General features: G+C 40.0%; 1 protein-coding gene across 1 annotated transcript; it reads left to right on the forward strand.

Annotated features, from left to right (window-relative positions):
- Window positions 1-6235: 6235 nt before the first annotated feature.
- LOC135468632 (uncharacterized) lies at window positions 6236-20217 on the forward strand. The gene is made up of 9 exons (XM_064746996.1): window positions 6236-6385; window positions 7773-7858; window positions 9469-9565; window positions 11334-11898; window positions 12437-12632; window positions 14891-14958; window positions 15436-15583; window positions 16807-16900; window positions 17842-20217. Exons 1-9 carry the CDS (start codon window positions 6275-6277, stop codon window positions 20098-20100), a joined length of 3624 nt encoding a protein of 1207 aa, XP_064603066.1. The 5' UTR covers window positions 6236-6274; the 3' UTR covers window positions 20101-20217.
- Window positions 20218-22039: the final 1822 nt, after the last annotated feature.

A 22039-nucleotide genomic window follows, 5' to 3' on the forward strand; every position in this document is an offset into this window, starting at 1 on the left:
TCCAGAAAGAATCTAAAATGCCTCATCATTGCTGTGTGCCTTTGTGTTCAAGTGACACTAGACTTGAGAGCTGTAAACATTTGTCATTTCACAGTTTCCCTTCGGACAAAGATTTGGTAAAAAAATGGATTGTGAACATAAGGAGAGACATTGGTAAAGATTTTGCCATAAACAGACACACTCGTGTGTGCTCTTTACATTTTACAGAGGATTGTTATCCAAAACACCAAGGCATAAGACGTCGTCTTGTGAAGGATGCCATTCCAACAGTTTTTCATTGGTGTAAAGGCACCTCCACTCAGCATTCTAGGAGAAAGATTAAGAGACAGATTTCCTCAGTAGCATCCGAGAACAAGGAGCACAAAGCAGCTACAGGTCTTCAACAGTTTTCTGTGGAGGAGCATTCTTATTCCCGCCAATACACTGATGGGGCTATGTATACTATATATCCTACAACTTTGAGAAGATATTTGGAGAGCAGCAGTAGTGGGGATGACAGTTTAGAAGATTATGAACCTAGCGTCTCACCTGATAAAGCCTCTGTTTTACAGACCAATTTAAATCTGATGACACTGCGCTATGAAGAAAAGTTTACTTTGCTCAGATTTTGCAATTCTGACAGTGACAATAAGTACTATACAGGATTTCAGTCTTATATATCTTTATCATGTTTTTTTCAGTTTCTTCAGCCAGAATGTAATTTTTTATATTATGTGGGCACAGAGAACTCATCATCTGGTACACCGTATGACTTATTAAAGAAACGTGGACCATCTAGATCACTCTCACCAATGGAAGAGCTCTTCATAACACTAGTGCGTCTTCAGCCACAGTTTGTTTCTTTCTCTTGCAATTCATGGCTCTAGGCGAACTGTTTAAACAAAACTAGAATATCATTGAAAAATGAATATAATCATACATGTATTCATTCACATTTAAATGAATAAGTCTACCTATCCATAAACTAAATTACAGCCGATAGGCCTATTATGTTTTAAAAGCTTACAACATGTGCATACATAAACAAGTCTCTACGGGATTAAAGTAAGGCGTATTACACTACAAAGCAGTTCTCGGGAGAGACTTTCCATCTTACAAACGCCAAAGTACTGCGAAGGTTAGAACATTGTAAATTGTGTTGTTGTTGTTGAGGCTAAGCTAGCTGGTTGTATTTTGTGTAAACAGTACTATTTTAAGTCCTATACCCTTCTCACAACCATTCAGTGAATCATTATAAACAGTTTGTCCTGTTAATTCACTTTACCTTGATTTTCTTGCGGCTTTGGAATGAAACTGGCGCCTGATAACAGAAAAAACTTAGAGACGGCCCGATGACCCCATACGCGGCCATGACAGTCGTCCGTGTACGACCATCCGCTAGGAGGCGCTGAACTGGAAAGTCGCGAATTGTGGGGTGTGAGGTTTGTTTGTTTGATTGGTGTTTCACGCTGCACTCAAGAATATTTCACTTATACAACGGCCACCAGCATTATGGTGAGGAAACAGGGCAGAGACGGGGGGAAACCACGACCATCCGCAGGTTGCTGAGAGACCTTCCCACGTACGGCCGGTGAGGAAGCCAGTATGAGCTGGACTTGAACTCACAGCAACCACATCGGTGAGAGGCTTCTGGGTCATTACGCTACGATAGCGCGCTAAACAACTGAGCCATGGAGGCCACCGAGGGTTGGGGTGAATTGGCCCTGAAGAAATTAACTGATGATGGTACGAGGAGCTCGAGGATGAAACGTACGTGTTTTACATATTCCTCATACTTGCGAGTCTTATCACCAAAAGCCGTTTTTTAAGTTTCCAGCTCACGTTCAAAATCATTTATCAGGTCTTGTATTGGTCATGTTGATTGTGTAGGCCTACAAAGGTGAGTTTTAGTTTTTTAACAAAAGGTGCAACGAGTGAGCGATTATAGGCCTACAGGTCCCGGCCTATGCGCATCGAAACAGACATTCGTATACCTGTAAGCCTATCATCTTCATCTTTGATGTCCAGCATATTCTAGGGACCTACCTTGATTACTGAGCCATATTAAATGGACATATCGGCGGAAGAAATTCACAATTTTTGAGTTGGTTTAGCTAAATACAGAAATGAGCTACATCTGACTCCAAACTGAACGAACCTCCTGGGCCTGTATTTAACGAGAATAGTAAATGAAGGGAATTTAAGGGGAAATCCGCCTCTGCATGGTCTAATCTGTCCGCCCAACGACATAACATGCCCATGAGTATGCTACCCTCATCCGGTTTCCATAATACGGGGGTTGGGGGGGAGGGGGGAGCTCAGTGTTTAGCGCGCTTGCGCAGCGTAATGACCTAGGAGCCTCTCACCAATGCGGTCGCTATGAGTTCAAGTCCAACAATATGCTGGCTTCCTCTCCGGCCGTACGTGGGACGGTCTGCCAGCAACCTGCGGATGGTCGTGGGTTTCCCCCAGGTCCTGCCCGGTTTCCTCCTACCATAATGCTGGCCGCCGTGGTATAAGCGAAATATTCTTGAGTACGGCGTGAAACACAAATCAAATAAATAAATAAATAAATGAGGCAGCGCAAAGATTCCCAGATTGCAACGTTCGCTCGTGGATCGCACAGGTAGGCTAAAGTTTGAAAGAATTACAAGTCTATAGTAAACCAAAATACGTTTCTAACATGTTCTTACAACTGCGACTCGAGTAAGTTGATTGTTGAAGGGAAACCGCGGATAAAACTGAACATTCGATTGTTTACTCAAAGTTTTCAATTTTGCACTTACCCCCCCCCCCCCCAAAAAAAAAGAATGCGTAACATTATGTTAAATATGAACTAAAACTGCTGCTGTTATAGTATGAGTTTGGATAACTGCATTGGCTGCGAAGACCAAACTGCATGTAGGCCTACCCAAGGGACCCCTGCAGGAAGTCTCAGCTTGATGTAGATGATGGCTCAAATAGCAGCGCAGTTTTTTCGCCGTCGGTAATATGTCTCTTTAAACGTGTACGTACATAAAGATGATGTATGCACGATACACATTAAACAATGAACCTGTGCAAATTTGCTACAATTATTGTGTGCCTGTGGAACACATCTCCTGTATATATTTTATTCACAATTGCATTAAGGGGGTACATGTGCGGGCGGTCGGCCACGGTCGGCCGGTCCCGGTCGGTCCCAGTCCGACATGGTCGGACACAGTCGGTGTGTAGTATTGTTCTTCTTTTAGCGCCCTTGTTAAGAACATCTCGTATTCATTCTTATATAAGTAGACACCGTCCTCCTCATGGATGTTACTCTGTGCATACCTGTGGGAAGATAAATTAGCCATCAGCCTCTTCATTAATTTGTACAAATGTACAAGAAAGTAAATTAGCCACCATTCTCATCATAGACATTATATATGGTGTCTGTACCTATACACTTGTACAGGAATTTGCCTTCACGTAGACTGTATAGTTATTTGACACGGGTACATTGCGTCAGTTGCTTAAATCTCCATACAGAATCACGCATCGAACAAAGTAAGCAACATGGAACATACACGTTCGGGTTTGTTAAGTAATATATAAATTGATCCAAAGTAAATTTGCATGTTTAAAGAGGGGCCTCAGATTCAGCAATCTCTGTGGAATTTACACATGTTATTGATGTCAGAAGAAAATCCAAAGTGGTTGGGATGGGGAGGGAATGGGGCAGCTATCACATCACTTTAGGTGAGGGTCCAGGGGTTGCATATGCTCCAGAGGCTCCACGACTCTAGATTGTCGTAGATGGGATCTGTGCCATTTGGGGCATGGGGGATTGGGGTCTGCAGATTGTATGGAGCTGTATGAAAGTGACATGCTGAAAATTAGTTTTAAAAGTGCACACCAGCACATTAGGCGAAGGCTCAGAGGGCCCTAGGCAGGGGCCGCAACTCCGAGTCTGAAAATAAGGGCATCGACTTTTCAGTGACAGCCACAGAAGAGCGTCTTTGGCGAAATGTTTTCACTATACTTAAATATCTTTGTTCTATCGACATCAGATAAATAAAGAATTTCAAAATTCTTTAAAAAAAAAAAAATTTTGAATACTTTACTTCACGTTAGTTGTGAACCCAAAAGGACTCTGGCTTTTTTAGAGTAGCAAAAGTTGTTTATTCATACTTTGACGCAGTTATAGATGCATGTAATTAGGAACAAATCATGTTGGCATTGGATCTGTTTGATTAAGAGATAATAATTTCTATCTAGTCTTTGTTATTAATTTTAGTACGGCAACTGTTCAAGAACCAAAGTTTTAAGAGTGGCTACAGTACATGCTTTGCAATTCCTGCCGAATCAAATTATTCCGACGTAAAAAAAAAGGAATGGGGCGTGGTAGGGCTCACTTGAAAAGTGGGGGTGCCCTTTGAACAGATGGTTGCTTAATAATGATCCGCTATAAAAGATGTAGTCCTCATCAAAAACTCAAATTTGTGGTTCAGATGAGGCGATTTGTTTTTAATTTTCTGTTTGAAGATCGACGTTAACCGAGGTTTCGTTTTGGCTAACATTTGTCTTCACATGTTAAACATAAACTTTGTAATATCAGCAGCTACGATATTTTGGAAAGTTTAAAATCCGTATCTCTCTGTGGCAGTCTTCAAGGTATCCTTCATAGTACGGTGAACTTTCAAAGTGCAGAACGGGTAGCACTTTCAGAAAGAGTTCGAATCTTATCCATTTCTGTTCTTCTTTGGAAACATACTTTTGCGTGAGTAAAGATATTGGCCGACTTGTATTTAATAAGTCATGAATCAGAATGGATAATTGTTAAGGTATGCTAACAAGCCTGCGTGCTTTTAATGCACAGGCTCCAAAGATGAAGCTTGTCTAGTGTATGAATGTATGTTTGGGGTTTTAAGCCGTACTTCGCAATTTTTATATGCCCCCGCCAATAGTGCGGAGCGTATGATGTTACAGTGATTTTTTTTTCGTCTGTTCGTCAGACCAAATTCTTGTCCGGGCTATAACTCCAACAGTTTTCAACATTCAGTTTTAATCTTTGGTGGATACATAGATACACAGATGACGATCTGTTGCGACTCACATTTGTCCATTTTCGCTGTTGCTATGGTAACTAGCCATATTCCAGATATATACTATATAAATAGGTGTGATTTCGTGTCCGGGCTATAACTCCAACTGTTTGGCGTAATGTCGGCGTCGTGTTATGTCGTTATGTCATACTTGTAGAATCTGAAACTAAGCCTGCGCATGGATAAAAAAAAGAAAAAAATTACCATTCCCTCCCTTAATCCTATATTTACTCTCCAATACACAATCCATGAATAAAACTAATAAAACAAGAGGCATTAAGTTTACCTTTACTTTCATGAAGCTTTAAAAAAGTAATCAACACACATTCACTGAATAGAAATATTAAAGAAGCATTACTTTTATATTTAACTTTACGAAGCTATAATTAATCAAGAATTAAATAAATAAATATACAATGTACCATCCATCTCATCTTCCTTTAATAACGGAAGGACCGAGGTGAATTGGATAGCCAGAATTAAAACTGAAATTATCTAGGAATGTAAAAAAGTGAAAAGTGGCCAACCTAAACCCTCTGGTCAATTTCACCTCGCTCTATGGTGCTTAACAGTCTGCAGTGCAAATGTATGTGCTTGGGTCTTGATTCATTTTGTTCATTGCAATTAAACTGGTTCGACTTTACTTTTGGTTTTACGTTGTTGTTGTTGTTTTTTTTTTGTTTGTTTTTGTTTTTTTTTGGATGAGAAGGGGCCGGAATCTGATGGCCTGGGAGCAGTGGTGTTAAGCGAATGTAGAGAAGAGCGCATGCGCTATAACGAGTATGAAATGAACGAAGATAGTAGCGCATGCGCTTTAAGAACTGTGAGCACTTTTCTTGTTTTTCTTGACGTAAGCGATTTGTCACTGTTCACAGTGAATCACGAATGCTGGCTGTCAGTGTTGTACCCTTGATGGCGTGTTTTCTTTTACATCATGGTACAATTTTCGATTAGCGTCTAAACTAGATTTAGAATTAGATTTAGATAAAGTCTAAATACACGCCACACATTCATTAATTGTTAATTTGCATGGGCATTAATCACGAGCAAATAAATAATTAGCCGGAAACGTTTCTCGACCTCCGTACCAGACTCTCGACCCTCTCTCAAATATAAACCAATGAGAAACGTGGCTGTAAGTTTAAAGCCATCCGAAGGAGGTAGCAAGACCGGCCTAGCGATGCCAAGGTGTGTTTAGGGTACGTGTATAGGAATCAACGGACACCAAAATGAAACCTTTGTGGGATTTGGAAAATCCTGTCGGCCTCCAGGAGTTTGTGATTCAAGAACTGAAAAACATAGGTATCAAAGTTCCTAGGTCAAAAAAGATAAAAAATCAGGTAAGTAAATATAACACCAGCCACAAACATTAGCATGGTACAACAACAACAACGAAGTTATGGTGGAAGTTAATCTTATCGTTGAAGAAGCAATTTATCAGAATAAATTCAGCAGCCAGGAGTTGGAAATGGGAAACTGTGACAACTGAACTCCTCAGAGGAATTCGGCGGTGTTGGAAGCCTCCTGCCAGAAAGCTTCAGAAATGCATCGTGCAAGCCCTGGCGTGGTTAACCCTGACGCGCCGTCTCATCATCCTAAAGGATAACGGCTCTGATGCCAACAATGTTACCTGTCAAATAACCGTACCTGCTTTACATGCTGTCCATCACACATCGAGGTTGAGGCGGATAAGTGTCTGTCTGTAGTCGTAGTTGAATGGAATGCTCATCTCAGCTAGATGTCCCTTCTTCCGATCGCTAGTAAATCCCATATTGATCTTGTATGGTAGGTGCGGAAAGCAGGTCTTTAGATTGGTGTCTTGTATTTGCACGAGACTTACTTGATAAATCTGCCTGGACCTTCACTGATTACGAAATGAATAATGTTAGCATCAAGAATCCAACAACAATAAGCCAGCATAAGAAAGGGAAACAAAAGATTTTTTAGAACAATTAAAAAACATTTTACTTTAGAGGCATATTTTGTTTCGGAAAGTAGAACCCCAACGACTTTATTTTCACATCAAATCTTCCCTAAGCACAACATTTATGCTATGTTAGTGTGCAAACCGCATTTAAAAAAATATTATGTTAGCTAGTTTCATTAATAAAACATTAAAGTTGGAGCTTCTGCCTATTTTGTCAACCGGGGAGTTCTGGCCAGGTGACATCATGCCGTGATTACCTGCCGGGATTATGTATTGAAAAGCCGTGCAAAGCATAAGCAAATCCCACCCATTAGGCCTACCCACTGTGTGCTTTTCCAAAAGCTATCGTGTGGCTGATTGATTGGTACCAAATGTCATGCTCAGGAATCTTTCTTTTATATCAGAACAGTCAGGTATGTGGGTGGGGGATACTCAAATATGTTGTGGGAGACCAGACAATGCAATCATGTACACAGATTCAATCAATTTTGATTGTATTAAGCCAGCTATAAATATTTATTTCATTTTAAATAGAATGACTGATGTACTTTAATATAGTTGTTTTTTAAGCCCTAATAATTGCTTGTACCCTTGACCAATGTGGCCACAGGTCAGAATCTCCATCTGGTTTGTTCAGCTGTAGTTGTGAGTCAAAACTCATGGCTTGTGTGTTCTTCCAGCCACATAAACAGACATCTTTCAGATACATGACATGAATAATCATTCATATAAATATATTGTTCAATATTTTTATCACATGCTTTCCATTTGCCTTCCATGGTATTATCTTCTTATTGCAGGAGCTGCCGGCCTGTCAAGCGGTGTTTGGGAACTATCTGTGCTATCTTCCATGTATACCTGTTGAAAACTGTGGCCATGTTCCCAGGTGAGTCAGCATGTAGAGTATTGTGACAAATCCCTACATGTGTACCATGACTGCGTGTACATGTTGACTCAATAATGCTGACTCAATAAGACGCCGCCTGGCTTGAGAAAGCTGTTAGAGAAAGGATAACAAATGATATAGCCCTAGTTATTTGGAATGAGGTGTGGGACACAGTCACTGCCATTTTGTTCTGATGGGCTTGGTAACTTTTCAACAACTTATATTCCAGAATTTCAAGTTTACTTCCGAAAATGTATGTTAATGAGCCATTATGATGACAAAAGAGGAATTTTAAAATGAATGTCTTCATCCTGAAGGCTTTTGTGAATACAGTGCAGCACTGGTAAAAAAATGTAATATCGGTATTCTACTTTCAGCACTACTAATATCTGTCCCAAATTTTAGAAGAATTAGGGTACTTAACACGGCTCGACTCTCTGACTCAACTTCAAGTTGACTTGTTGAGTCAACAAAAGTTGAGTGATGTTGGGTCGTTTGGACGGGGCTTTAAGTTAGGTTTGTTGCAAGCTTGCTTACGGCAAATACATTGTGTCTTCATGTAATTGTGAATACTTAGCATTTTTTCCTGCTCTCGATTTTCTGGCAAAATTTGAGTCTACGGCACCAGTGTTTGTAGCTTACTGCTTGTGACTATTTTTTTATTAAAACACACGTGCATCATGCATATATATAATACAATGTAGATTGTAAATTTGTAGGCCTGAGTTGTAGGGAATGGGAGCATACTAGTGGATATATACATGTAGCTGTCACAGTGTGATGTCATTGTTATGTTCTGTAGGTAAATCTGCAATAGTAAGTACATGTATTTGCTTTCCATGCTGACTGTGTACAGGGTACAGATGTTCAAAATGAAACCGGCATGCAAACTCCGAGATTCTAATACTGCTCCACATTTACTGCACTGATAGATGCTGCCATACATGTAGCTGTAGAACTGCCGAGTACATGTACTGTTTATATGTTTAGCGCATGGCTGTTTATGATGTCTTAAAATCACACGGTGATCATACTCCCATGATGGTACCATAAATATGCACATCATTATTGGATCCTATACCCATGATATACAGAGGATTGAACAGAATCCAACCATGCTTGGCCCACTACCGACTAGGGTCGGGTTTTACTGTATTAAACTGTACCATGAGGCCTGTCTTCATTAACCAATCAAAATTGTTGAGCGATCGTCACTATACATGAAGTACTTTGAGAACCAACCAATGTTGAAGATTTTTGGATGGAATAAAATGCAAATTTATTTTTGGAGAAAGAGAAGAATCATGAAACTGACATTGTGAGGGAATATGCATAATGTGCATATAGTCATCATCAGGCCTCCTGATGAAAAAATAGGATAAATAATAGCAGTTATTTATGTTAGTCATTTTTTTTTTTTTTTACATTTTTAGGATTCTATGACTTCAAATCAGGGTATCTGTCGGGTACACTGTACACTTGTTAGGTGTTGTGACAAGCACAAATCTACACTCTCAGTTCTGACCTCTATCAGAGTTAAGAGTAGAACATTCATGAGTATGCCTCTTGACCATATGAAGAAATAGATTATCTCATCGATTATTTGACAGATTTTTGGTGAATGCAGTGGAATTCATTGAACAGTTCATCGATACTGAGGGCTTATTCCGTAAATCTGGGGCAGTTAGTCGACAAAAGGAGCTCAAGGTAAGTAAATGTATATTTTTGAAAGTAATACAGCTTGTAATAAGAGGCTTCTTTCAGCATTATCTCATAAGTATTAGATTCATTTATTTATATAATTTATTTAGTTGGAGTTTAACTTATACGTCGGGAGCCATCATTATGGTGGGAGGTAGACCTTCCTTGCATGTATAACCTGAAAGAAGGCCAGCAAGAGATGGACTACAGCTCACCGCAATCGGTTTGGTGACAGGCTTCTGGGTAATTGATGCACTGCAAAATTTAAAATGCACAAAAAAAGTTTAAAATGTTGAATGATGATGAAAGTCATACAGTACCATGTGGCAGTGGTTCATATACATTTATGTTATTATGTGAAATACATGTATGTAAATAATTACCATTTGTATGGTGTACACAAATGTGCAGGTTATTAATTCTCTTCAATCAGATATGATGTATGGTATGTGAGGAGAATTATCAGGGCTAAATTTACTGTTTAGATTATATTGGGATAACTGAGATAACTGTTGCCATACAGGTACAATTGAGATACGATTCTTACAGTGTCTTCCAAAATTTAAGTGATTTATTACTTAGGTGTAAACTGCCCAAAGTGCGGAGCTGGAGCAGTGACTGGTGACTGAGCATGATCACATCAACATCTCGTGGAAAGTGTGTTGTTTTCTGAATTTAAAATGAAAATTACATTATAAAATCAGCACAGTCAGCTTAATGAGAACAAAAGAAGTGTATTGTCGATAATTACATGAATTAATCTGACAATCGGCGGTGGTTATCGATGTCTGATATATTGCCACCTACACTACAACCATTGGAATTTATCTATAGTCTGCTACAAACTGACTCCCCAGTTGCCTTTACTCTCACATGCTGCTGGATGAAAGGGAGATAACTTAATACATAGAATGGGATGACACATTCATAGTGGCTCATAAGGCCACAGACCCCCATTAGTTTTCCGTAAGCAACAATGTTAACGTTCAGCGCTGTAACTCAGTCCCAAACATTCCGTGGCCAATAAGCTTTGGTGCATACCTGGCCCAGTCTGTGAGAAAGAAGCCATAAAAATCTTGACATACAGTACGTTGACCCTCAAAATCTGGACCTTTCCATGCTGGCAGCTGGGAGAGGTGCCTAGCAACGCCAAGGGGACGTCACTTGCAGCCTCATCACCGCCTGTCTGCTTGTGTCCTCTCGCCCAGACTTTCAAACTTTCATCATTAAAACTAATACCTACTGAAAGCTTAGACAGTTTCCATCATTTTGATGCCAAGCATGCACCTGTACACCGAAAAAGACTTTACACCCTAAAATACACAGAATTACATTTGTCCCTCATAGAAATGCATACATGTGCTTGATGTTGTCGGAATGATCCCCACACCAGGCAGCTACACGTACACATATCTGAAAAGTAATGTCAAAAGCCATAGAAGAGGCGTTTGGGGCTGAGGTGGCTAGCATGCCAGTGCTCTGCCCAGCTTCCTCCGACCATAATGCTGGCCGCCATGGCAAAAGTTAAATATTCTTAAGTACGGCATGAACTATCAATCAGATTAATAGACAAATAAAAAGCCATAGACAGGATTTTCAATGCAAGTTGATCAGCACTTGGGCTAAGTGATTTATAGATGCATATACGCCGATCGACCATAAGGCCATATATGGAGGCAGGCCATCTGAGTGACATGATCATATATCAGTTCCGTTAACCAAAACGTTACAAAAGAGCTGATAATTTGATGAACTTGTTGTTTTTGTCAAACAGCTCCAGATAGAGAACGACGGTGGATTTAGTGATGTGCAAGTGTTTGACGTGACTGGGGTGGTGAAGCAGTTTTTCCGGGAACTGCCTGATCCTCTCCTCACCAATAAGTACCACGATACTTTTATAAAGTGCTACCAGCTGAGTGACCGAGATCAGGCTGCGTCCTCCATCTTAGATCTGTGCCTTCTGTTGCCTGGGGAACATCTAGGCACACTCCGCTACTTCATGAGGTTCTTGGCCAGGGTGGCTGACAACAGTCAAGTTAACAAGATGGATGCTACTAACTTGGCCGTTGTGTTGGGACCCAACATTATGCATGTGAATACCAATAGAACCGAGAAAATGAACTCTTCTGAAGAGAAGCTGCTTCAGACACAAACAGCCATCGTTGAATTTCTTATCCGAAACGCAGAAAAAATTGGTATTGTGTCCACTAGCCTGGTGGATCGGGTCAAGCTCATGGAGGGCCTGGAGGAGGTTTCAGTTGAGGAAAGGACAGATGTAACAGTAGATGAGACAGTGAAGAGATCCAAGCGGAAAAAGAGGAGGAGTAGTTCACTACAAGGTACATGTTAAAGGGCAGTGGCTATAAGAACATGTAGTCGATTACTAGGTAATGGCAGGTCTCCATAACTATATATATATGTACAAATATGAGTTCCATATGTTTTTGAGAGGGGGCCTCCGTGGCTCAGTTGGTTATCACGCCAGCACAGTGTAATGACCCATGAGTCTCTCACCAATGCGGTCGCTGTGAGTTCGAGTCCATCTCATGCTGGCTTCCTCTCCGGCCGTACGTAGGAAGGTCTGCCAGCAACCTGCAGATTGTAGTGGGTTTCCCCTGGCTCTGCCCGGTTTCCACCCACCATAATGCTGGCCGCCGTCGTATAAGTGAAATATTCTTGAGTACGGGGTAAGACACCAATCAAATAAATAAATAAATAAATGATTTTGAGAACAGTGAAAAACTTGTCTGACAAGGTAATTCTCATAAACAAAGAAATCAATGTCATATACATGTATAGTAGGTGGTTAGGTAGGTGTTATGCAGATATGGGAAGAAATAATAAGTATACTTATCCTGGATTTTGTTTATTGGGTAGGTTTTGTTAGTAATATTGCTCAAAGTCTGGCAAAATGGCGAACGACACCCGTGAAGTCGACTAGCTCTCAGCTGAGTCATTCTTCCAGTGAAAATATTCCCGCAGACGTGCCAGCTTCTCTACCTGTGATGACACCCAAACTGATGCGCAAGCGCAAGGCTTCTGGAGAAGCTCTAGTCTTCTCTGCTGCTAAAAGGTAAGTGCAAGCTTGATCTAGAGTAATGTAAACATAATTTACTGTGCCCAAGTCTGCACATGGTCGTGGGTTTCTCGAAAGCAGTGCTGCGTTTTCCTCCCAACATAATGCTGGTCACCGTCGTATTAGGGAAATATTCTGTGCTTTGGCATAATATGCAATTACCAATGAAATAAATAGATAAAATACTGCACTCAAGATGGCTTCTGTGGTACAGCATACAGTGACATACCTGTAAGTTTTGAATTGAGTCGTGTGCTGCAGAGCAGTGAGGGCTTAAAATGTTTTATGATGTTTACTCACTTCTATGACCTGAAATAATCTGAAATTTAGATTTACATGCAGATCGTTGTTTTGATGATTGTACCTTTTCGGTGTTTTATTTTTAGAAGTAGCTGCCATATGTTTCTCTTTATTATTTGTTAATGAATGTGTCCCTCGAAAGTCAAGAGGTAAAAAATACCTCAAATCATATGGCTGGAATGGCAGCACAGATACTGTACCTTTCTTTGAAGGAGAGATGGAGACAGATTTAAGATTGAAAAGCGTTATACTCGGGTATATGAAGCAAAGAAATTGTTCTTGTTTTTTTTAGCTCATTTTTTTTGTAGCTTATGTTGTACCTTGAGGGTCCGCTCCAGTAACAGGGAAAGCAATGTTAAACAAAATGTTAGAGGTGGTTTCTCAAAAAGTTATGCATTTATTGAGCTCAGGGTTTGCACACATGTAGAGCACAATAACACGAAGGAGATTTTCCAATGTTGATATGATGTGTGCGTATTAAATAACGTAAATTACCAAATTCCTGACTTAGTGTATTGTGTATTAAAATCAAAGTTAAAGAAAATGTTAGGGGTGGTGTCACAAAAAGTATAGCAGGTATTGATGTGAAGTTTTACATGCATATAAAGCACAATGACACAATTGCTGTAACTTCACGATTTCAGCATGTATTGAGCTGAAGTTTTCCATTCATGTGCCTCCTGCAGGTGAGCTCTTTGATAGCCTTTGCTACCAAATCTAAGTTTCATTTTTTTAAAATTATGTCATTTTGCCTTCACAACTGATAACCCTGAGTACTTGACAGAACGATGAACATGTGTTCAAACACTCAAGGTTAAAGTTAGGAAAAGATTTATTAGTGTTCTGGATCTGAGGAAAAAGAGCATAACTTTTGAGAACATTGGCTTCTCAGCATAAGGACTGGTATGAGAAGATTCATCTACATCTACATGGACTTATGCCACTGGTCCATCTTTTATACGTAATGGCCACTTGTATGTCTTCAGTATTTTTTATCTACTGATATTTCATGGCATGAAGCTATCATCTCAGGGAAATAATTTTTTGTAGTAACTTTTACCAAGTTACAGTGGAATTTTATTCTTCAGTTCTTGTACCTATTAATACTATGGGAAGAAGCAAGGAGAGTTATCTCCCCCTTCTGTCTTAGCAACTTTATCAAGTTAACATGTATTATTATGCCTGCCTGCTACACTTTTTTTAAATATCGAGTGAAAACTCACAAATTTTGACCTTATGGATGGATCGCTGGCATCATACTATTCAGCTTTCATCACGTAAAATCCTGGTGAGGTCATCATACTGCTGATTTCTAGATTTCATACATTTTGACCCCTGTACTGGACATACCCATAGAGTGTGTCATAATAAGCTGTCATTTTGGTCCCGAGGAGTGAGAGGGCATACTTCATTGTAGTTTTCTATTGTCCTTTTATTGTTTGTCCACCTGGCTATTCGTCTGCCTCTACACACAAAATATAAAAGCTTGTACTATTTGTATCTGGGAATTGGTCATTAAGAGTAGTTTGAAATTTCATGAACTTCATTGTTTTCTCTAGTATTGAGAACATTGATTTTAATGAGCTGCCCAGTATAGCTTATTCGGTGTATGTATGCAGTGGACGATGCATATGTTCATGTGGTGGCTTCATTATTGAGAACAGAAAAGGTTTATATGTTGTACATGTTTATGTTTTGTACATGTTTATATGTTGTACATGTTAATGTGTTGTACATGTTTATGTGTTGTACATGTTTATTATATGTTGTACATGTTTATATGTTGTACATGTTAATGTGTTGTACATGTTTATGTGTTGTACATGTTCATATGTTGTACATGTTTATGTGTTGTACATGTTTATGTTTTGTATATGTTTATATGTTGTACATGTTTATGTGTTGTACGTGTTTATATGTTGTACATGTTCATGTGATATCTAATTCAATCACAGGAAAGCCATCCTGATGCAGATGCCTCAGACGCCATTCACCCCTGGCTCTCTCAAGTCTCTCCCTCCAGGTTAGTGGTGTCAGTTCTGTATGTGGGGAATGTCACCATGGCCATGTATAGTCCAGACTTGTGTGCTTTACATCTCATTCCAAATGCGCAATGAATCATGACCCATACTAAAATAATACAACAACAAACACATTCAACATCAGTGTTATTGTTTTGACAGGTATTTACATTTAACCTCATAGTGAAGAATTTTTCTATTCTACATGTAGGGCAGTGGTCACTTTTATCGTATGGCAAAACCCAAGTGCTCAAGTTACCCTCCAGGGTTTGGCATTGTGTTTAATGTTCTCAGTACAGTGTTTCAATGAGGCAGTGCTATTTACGTATACATGTACAAATGATGGTGAAATATGAAGCAAAACAAAACAAATCTCTCCCTGGTTTTTGCGTACTAAGTATATTATATGTACATATCATTGTGCTTTCAGTTCAAGTTTTACACATGTCCTTGTCGACCTCAATGTCTTACTCTTTCAGAAATTCAGAAGGCTCTAGAAAGAGGGACACCGAATATAAACTTTTCCAAGGAACAAAAAATTGAGTTCACAGCAACTCCGGAAAAGAAGAAATCTCGTAAGCGCTTGAGTCTGTTCAGTCCCAGTGGAGCAAGGAAGTCAAAGTCATGGTAAGTTACTTCTTTTGTCATGTCTATCCTACAAACCATGAGCCCTAATTGCAAGTTGCTCCTGTGTGTTTTGTATTTGGTTAAGGGGCTAACATCAAAGTTTTTATGCTGAAAGGATAATGTTGTCACGATGACTGTGCCGACTGGAAATAGTCAGTTTCAACGAGGTGATAGCCGAACCGCTCCAGATAATGATTTCATAGTTGGTATGTGCATGTACCTGTTGTATCATATTGAAATGAACTTGGTTCCAATTTAAAACTGGGGCTATTTTGGATCAAATTTCTGTTTTCCACGACAAAGAAATGGAAATAGGCAGTTTCAGAGATTTGATCACATTAGAAGTTAAACTGCCTCACAAGGATTTTACAGTGATGTAAAGTTAGTTTCTATTTAATATGGGACTATTTCGATTAAATTTCCGGTTTCCTTTGTAATTGAGTGGATATAGGAAGTTTAAATAAGATGATCGCAATAGAAGTCAAAGCGCTTAGGATAATAATTTCGTTTTTGATATGTACATGTAGGCTTGTTTTGACATGATGGAGGTGAACAAGGGTACTATATAAACTTTCTCTGTTTGATCAGATTTCTGATTTTTGTGGCAGCTGACTAAAAGCCGAAAGTTTGAATGACTTGAACAAAGTAGTAGTCCTTCTGTTTCATACAGAAGGAGTTGATCAGGTTCCTGTTCATACTGGGCTGTTCTGATCAAATTTCTGGTTTCCATGGAGTGGAAGTAGCCAGTTTCATTGAGGGGAACACAATAAAAATCAGGCGTTTCATTTTTACTGTTCAAAATGCAAATACATGCTAATAAATACATGTACTTCCTAAGTAAATCATTATTCATTGCATAATGATTTGTAAGTGGGCTCCAACAAATAAGCAGTTCCAATCTGGCTTGGTAGCTCTGTTGGTAGAGGGGTCTCACTCAAGCCAGTATTTTTACTGGTCTTGAGACAGTTGGTTCACTTTCGGAAATTCAGTGAATGGTTTATAGCTGAAAAGGTATTGGTGTATTTCTGTATATTTGCTGTTTCCTTTGTGCGGTTTGCTGAACACAAGTTTCTGAGCTTGCATGTGACTCATCAGTTTTTGTGAGCAGTATTTTAAATGGCCCTGCCGAGCCATTATCTACATATATGCCTTGTATCATCATGATTATGTTTGGTGAGAACCTTTTATGTTATGTTTGCATTTTTGACTTTCTGCATCTTCAGGTCTGTAACAACAAGCTCTTCTAACCTGAAACTTGCAGTTCCAAAGGAAAAGAAGAGGGGTCTGTTGAGAAGGTTAAGTGGGGGCAAATCAAAGGTAACTTAAATTGCACAATACTTTTATGTAATTTTTTTTTTTCCACTTACATTATTGTTAAATACCAGACCTGCTTTAAGTTCAGAAAATTCCCAAATTCCCGGGGATCTACCCTGTTTCCTCCCACCGTCGTAATACTGGCTGTCATTGCATAAGGGAAACATTCTTGAGTACGTCGTGAAACACCAGTCAAGCAAATAACTAAATGAAGAACAAGCAAATGCCAGATGGTCCTTAATATTAAACAGATTTACATTGGTTTAGTTTAATGAAGGGCATGTGGTGGTAAGTAACCCTTTGTCGCAAAAGTTTTATTTTAAGCTGTGTACTCTATATGTTGTCATCATAGTTGGATTATTGCCCTGGTTTAGCTACTAGTCCTAATTACAAAGATAATAGTCACTTAATTACCTATATCATTGAAAGGGCATCTGAGACAGAAATTCTTACGTGTGTACGCACCTAATGAGGCTATAAAGTTTACAAAATATTATTAAAATTGGTCAAAACCTAGGCCGATTAAGTCTTATGACAATCTAGTTTTGAATTAGAAAATGAAATGTGTACAGTTAGATGCAGTATATTTTGGCCTTCCAGCTCTAGTAATAAGTTCAGAACATATAGCAGGACCAGGTTAGCCAAAAGTTTAGGATTGCTCTGGTTAGAGGGGTGTTGCTGTATGTCTATAAGAGTGGGTAGGAGAAACGGAATTTCATCGACTCAACCAGTTGTCATCAAGCTGACAGGAGTTTAACGGCTGTGTTATCTCAAAATACCAGTACCAGTGTTTTTTCTTTCGCAACACCTGAAATATTTTATGAAGTCTGAAAACCATTTATCATGATGTCTGCATGGAAGCTGGTAAACTGCGTTTTTTTTTGTTTTTTTGTTTTTGTGTGTGTGTTTTTGTTTTAATGAATGTTATTTTTATATGTTTGCAGGCTGAGTCACCCTCCTGTAGCAAACAGTTGTGTCAGCAAATTGTTGGTGAACGGTTGGCCAGTCCAGCTAAAGGTAAGGCTGATGACCGTCATACCTACTCAGTGACCAAGGAGTCTCCCATAGCAGCATTGTTCTCCTCTAAAGAAGCAGCATGCTTGCAACTGGAGCAGACCGGCCAGGCGGACAGATTTTTCTCTCCAAAGAAGGTTGACCTGGAGAGGTCTCATTCTACCCAGCATAAGAGTTATCCGTCGTCTGCGATAGAACGGACAAATGTCAGACTACACCTACGAACTAGGTCAGTGGAAGCTGCCCTGATAAGAGGGAAGCCAAACACTGTGGCAAATGGTCTAAACAGTGGTGAGGTCCAGTTGCCCTTGAAGGTGAGACGAGAGCCATTGAGGAGAAGGTGTAGCCGATCAAGGTCACTCCACACAACCTCCCGAAGGCATCTTGTGATTGAAAATGTCTATGTTTCTCGTAGCAGTTCCCAGCGTTCAAGTCGTCACTCTAAAACTAAGTTGGTCAGCAGTGAGAGATCACCCAGTAAGAGCAGCACGAGTCCTGGTGTGATCCTCGCTCCTCCAGAAGAGTTTGCTGACCTACCGGAAAGTGAAGGTACAAATGATGACACTGGCATGAATGAGTCAGAGTGTGGCTTTTCCACCAATTCTGGCGACACGGTCATCTTTGTACCATCCAAAAATGTGAGTCTGGAGACGAAATATGGACATAAGAGTATCACCCAGGCTGTTAAAGAAATGGAAGAACAAGGTAAGGTGCTAGCTGATCAGCAACAGTCAGCCCAGGGAGGAGGCTCAGACTCAGCAAAGGACAATTTGGGGGTTACAGGAACCTCTGCCAGAAAGGCATCCTCCTTGGCTAATTTACAGAAACCCTGTAGCTCGGAAACAACTGCTACATGTAGCAGGTCTCAGAGTATGTATGAGAGGGTTGGTAAAAGTCAGCATGCCGCCCCTAATCTCCTGGTCTCGGCAGACACATGTAAGTTATTGACCAGAGCGGGCTACGTAAAAGAGATGGGGAAGGTAAGGCAGGAGGTGGAAACACAACCACGGGAAGAAAATATAGAAGAAAGAGCTCCCATTAAGAGAGCCATGGCAAAAATTGCTCATCACGAAAGTGTTCTGGGCCTTAGGGTCAACAACAAGGGCAGTGTAGCTCAGAAGGCTCAGAAGTTAGCCGAAAAGCATGCATATGAGACAGAAAGGCATAAGTCACCTCTTCGCTTTCCAAAATCCACCAGCAGGACTCGTGGAGCTTCTCCAGTCGGTATCCCAAAGATATTTGCCAGAGGGGACTCTGACGCAGAACGGTTCAGGCAGATGGCCCTCAACAGTTTGAGGAGAGACTGCCATGGTCCTGTGAGAAGAACCTCAGCAAATCTTCCAATTTCCACCCAGTTGCTGAGACCATCAGCCGAGGCTACAGGCTGCTGCCAAACACAGTCGTCACAGGACAGCAAAATATCTTGTCGAAGAAAACCAAGTATTTATAATGTGCAAAATGAACCTCCACGGACAGGATCTCACAAACTTGCCAGACAAGGTGTGAACCCAGTCGCCAAGCTCACCAGTAGTGTTATGTGTACAGATAACACAGACTGTAATCCTGACATGGTCACTGCCCACGTGGAAGCTATGTCAAATGAGGATAGCGTGCTTCAAAGTACAGTAGATGGGGACAGTGTTTTTAATTTGACCCCTCATCCTTTTGGTGATTTTACAGAGGAGGCTGAAAACAGCATTACCACCATGGATTTGAGTGGAATCACCAATGCAGCCTTGTATCCCTGTAGCCTTAAGCCAAGTCAGAGATTTTCATTAAGTGCTTCCTTACAAGAGACAATAAATGATGTTTGCACCCCAGTTAGTAAAAAAGTGCTGAAGAAGCATGCAAAAGTTTCACCAAACACACCTCAAGAGGGTAATCAAGTGCATGGTTGTGACGAACGAAACCCTTGTACCCCCCACATCAGGCAGGCTCTGATGGAGCGGTCCAATGGCCCGCATGTTCACCTGCGCACTTCAAAAGGGATGACCCCGCGCCACCTCCACCTGCACAAGAGCTCGCCCGCATCACCCTTGAAAGCTGTCAAGCGTCTGGCTTCTCCCAAGTCTGTCTACAGGGCTTCATCTAGAAGGGGAACACCACCTAGCAAGCGCCTAGCCACTCAGGCCACAGCGTTGACCTGCATCCCTTCTCACTTACAGGAACAGAGTGGAGCAAACTTGTGACAGACTGTTTTGTGATTGACTGGAATCAAGTAGTGAAGATGTATGTTTGTACACGCTCATTTATGTATCAACTAATACACGAAATTCTTCTTTGTCTCAAGCTGCTAACCGATTCTCACAATTGTATGCCTACATGTAGTTGCCTGTGCATATTCTGGGATTCCGTTCTCTCCCGATTGGGATCCCTATTGTATTCGTTCTGTTTTTTATTATTATTATTATTATTTTTTCACGACTTCGTGAGCAGGATTTCTCCAACACCATTCAATATACAAGTCCCAAATTTCGCTCATATTATCTGTCAGATACTCTTGAGGTCGGTTTTTTTATTTTTTTTTATTTCTAGCGCACGTTGTTTGGCCGTCATATTGGATTTTGTTTGAAACATTAAAAGATGTCCAGAACCGCTCAACCGATCAAACTCAAATGTAATATGCAGGTTTAGGAAACTTAACCCCAAAAAGTTTACAAATTTGGTGTATTTCGGTTAAAAATTGCGGAAGTTTGCTATTGGTCAAATATGTCACGTGACGATATTCGCAGTTTTTGAAGCCTAAATTAATGGCACGTTCTATAATGTACTTTTTGCGAGAGAAATCCAAAAAAATGTAATCAAAATTGACCGGAAATTGATAGTTTTCGAAATGAAAAATTATAAGTAAGGAAAATCGTGAAATTTCGTGCATTATTCCCAAATATTGTGAGCCAGCTAGAGCCGATACCATTGAGAGTAAAACTAAAACTTTACATCAATATAGAGAGAGATAGTCTCCAGAATTATGTTTTTTATTTTGTATATTGGCCACGTGATATGGCCACCATATTGGTATTTGAAACATTAGAACATCATTTTCTCAACCAATTAAGCTCAAATTTGATATGCAGGTTGAAGTGACTTATCCCAACAAGGTGAGCTAATTCGGTGTATTTCGGTTGAAAGTTGCGCAAGTTCGCTATTGGTCGAAAATGTCAGGTCAGCAGATTTGCAATTACAATGAACAGGTGGGGCAAATGTCCGGTGTGGAAAATGTCAATGGAGAGGACAGTGATGAGAAAAATGTCGGGTCGGGAAAACGTCCTCGACCCGGCCTAGGATCTGCTCGCAGATCCATTCTAGTTTAATTTGATTTTAATCAGATTTTTTAAACCACTTGTGTTTGGCTGGCAGAAATGTGATCAATTTGTTTTGTAATACATTTTAAGCATTCATTAGCTTAATCATGCAATATTTTAGCCAAGCACATACACACTTGTTTGAAACGTGATATGTTTCCTTTGCATCATAGTGTTAATGAAAATGTCCCCACTGACAAAAGACACCCGTGGCTTCTATGCTGCCAACAATAGGTAGTTTTCTGCTGTATCATGTATGGATTTGCAGACACCAACCATCTAAGATTGTTCAGTCAGCAGTTAGCAGTGTGAAGTTTTGAATACTGGACATGCTGTTGCTGGTTTCCTTGTTTTATATACATGTACTTAATAACGTACATTGGAAAATTCAACATTTACCCACTGTGTTAAGTTATAGTATTTTATACATTTTGTAATATACTTCTGTACTCCCTCCATGCTCTTACCTATTATGTCAGTTTTATTAGATGTATACATAGCTCTACTGATACCTAATAGACACTCTTAATAATGCAATCTTGTATTGAAGCTTTTAACACGCTCATGTTTTCAAATACACATTGCTTCAAGCCAAGTTTATACTGCGGGCATTTACGTTGAAGACTTTCTTTGTTGAATTTATTTACTTGATTTACTTGGAGAAGACAGTATACTTAATCATCACATGATAACTCGTGATACTCCCACCGTAATTCCTCAACTTTTTCGCATTTGAAAGAGCAACATTCAGTACAATTTCTGCACATTTTGACTCTGATTTTTGGGGCAAAACTGTATTGGTAGGATTGGCCAGTTTCAGGGCTTC

The sequence above is a fragment of the Liolophura sinensis genome, chromosome 6 (genome assembly GCF_032854445.1).
Source record: "Liolophura sinensis isolate JHLJ2023 chromosome 6, CUHK_Ljap_v2, whole genome shotgun sequence".
In the NCBI taxonomy this organism is placed as follows: Eukaryota; Metazoa; Mollusca; class Polyplacophora; order Chitonida; family Chitonidae; genus Liolophura; species Liolophura sinensis.

Bases quoted from the DNA above. Each gene is read 5' to 3' on its own strand.
- LOC135468632 (XM_064746996.1), top strand. From the start codon at position 6,275: ATGAAACCTTTGTGGGATTTGGAAAATCCTGTCGGCCTCCAGGAGTTT. The intron at 9,566-11,333 runs GTAAGTAAATGT...TTTGTCAAACAG, and splicing joins GTCGACAAAAGGAGCTCAAG to CTCCAGATAGAGAACGACGG. The intron at 14,959-15,435 runs GTTAGTGGTGTC...TTACTCTTTCAG, and splicing joins TCTCAAGTCTCTCCCTCCAG to AAATTCAGAAGGCTCTAGAA.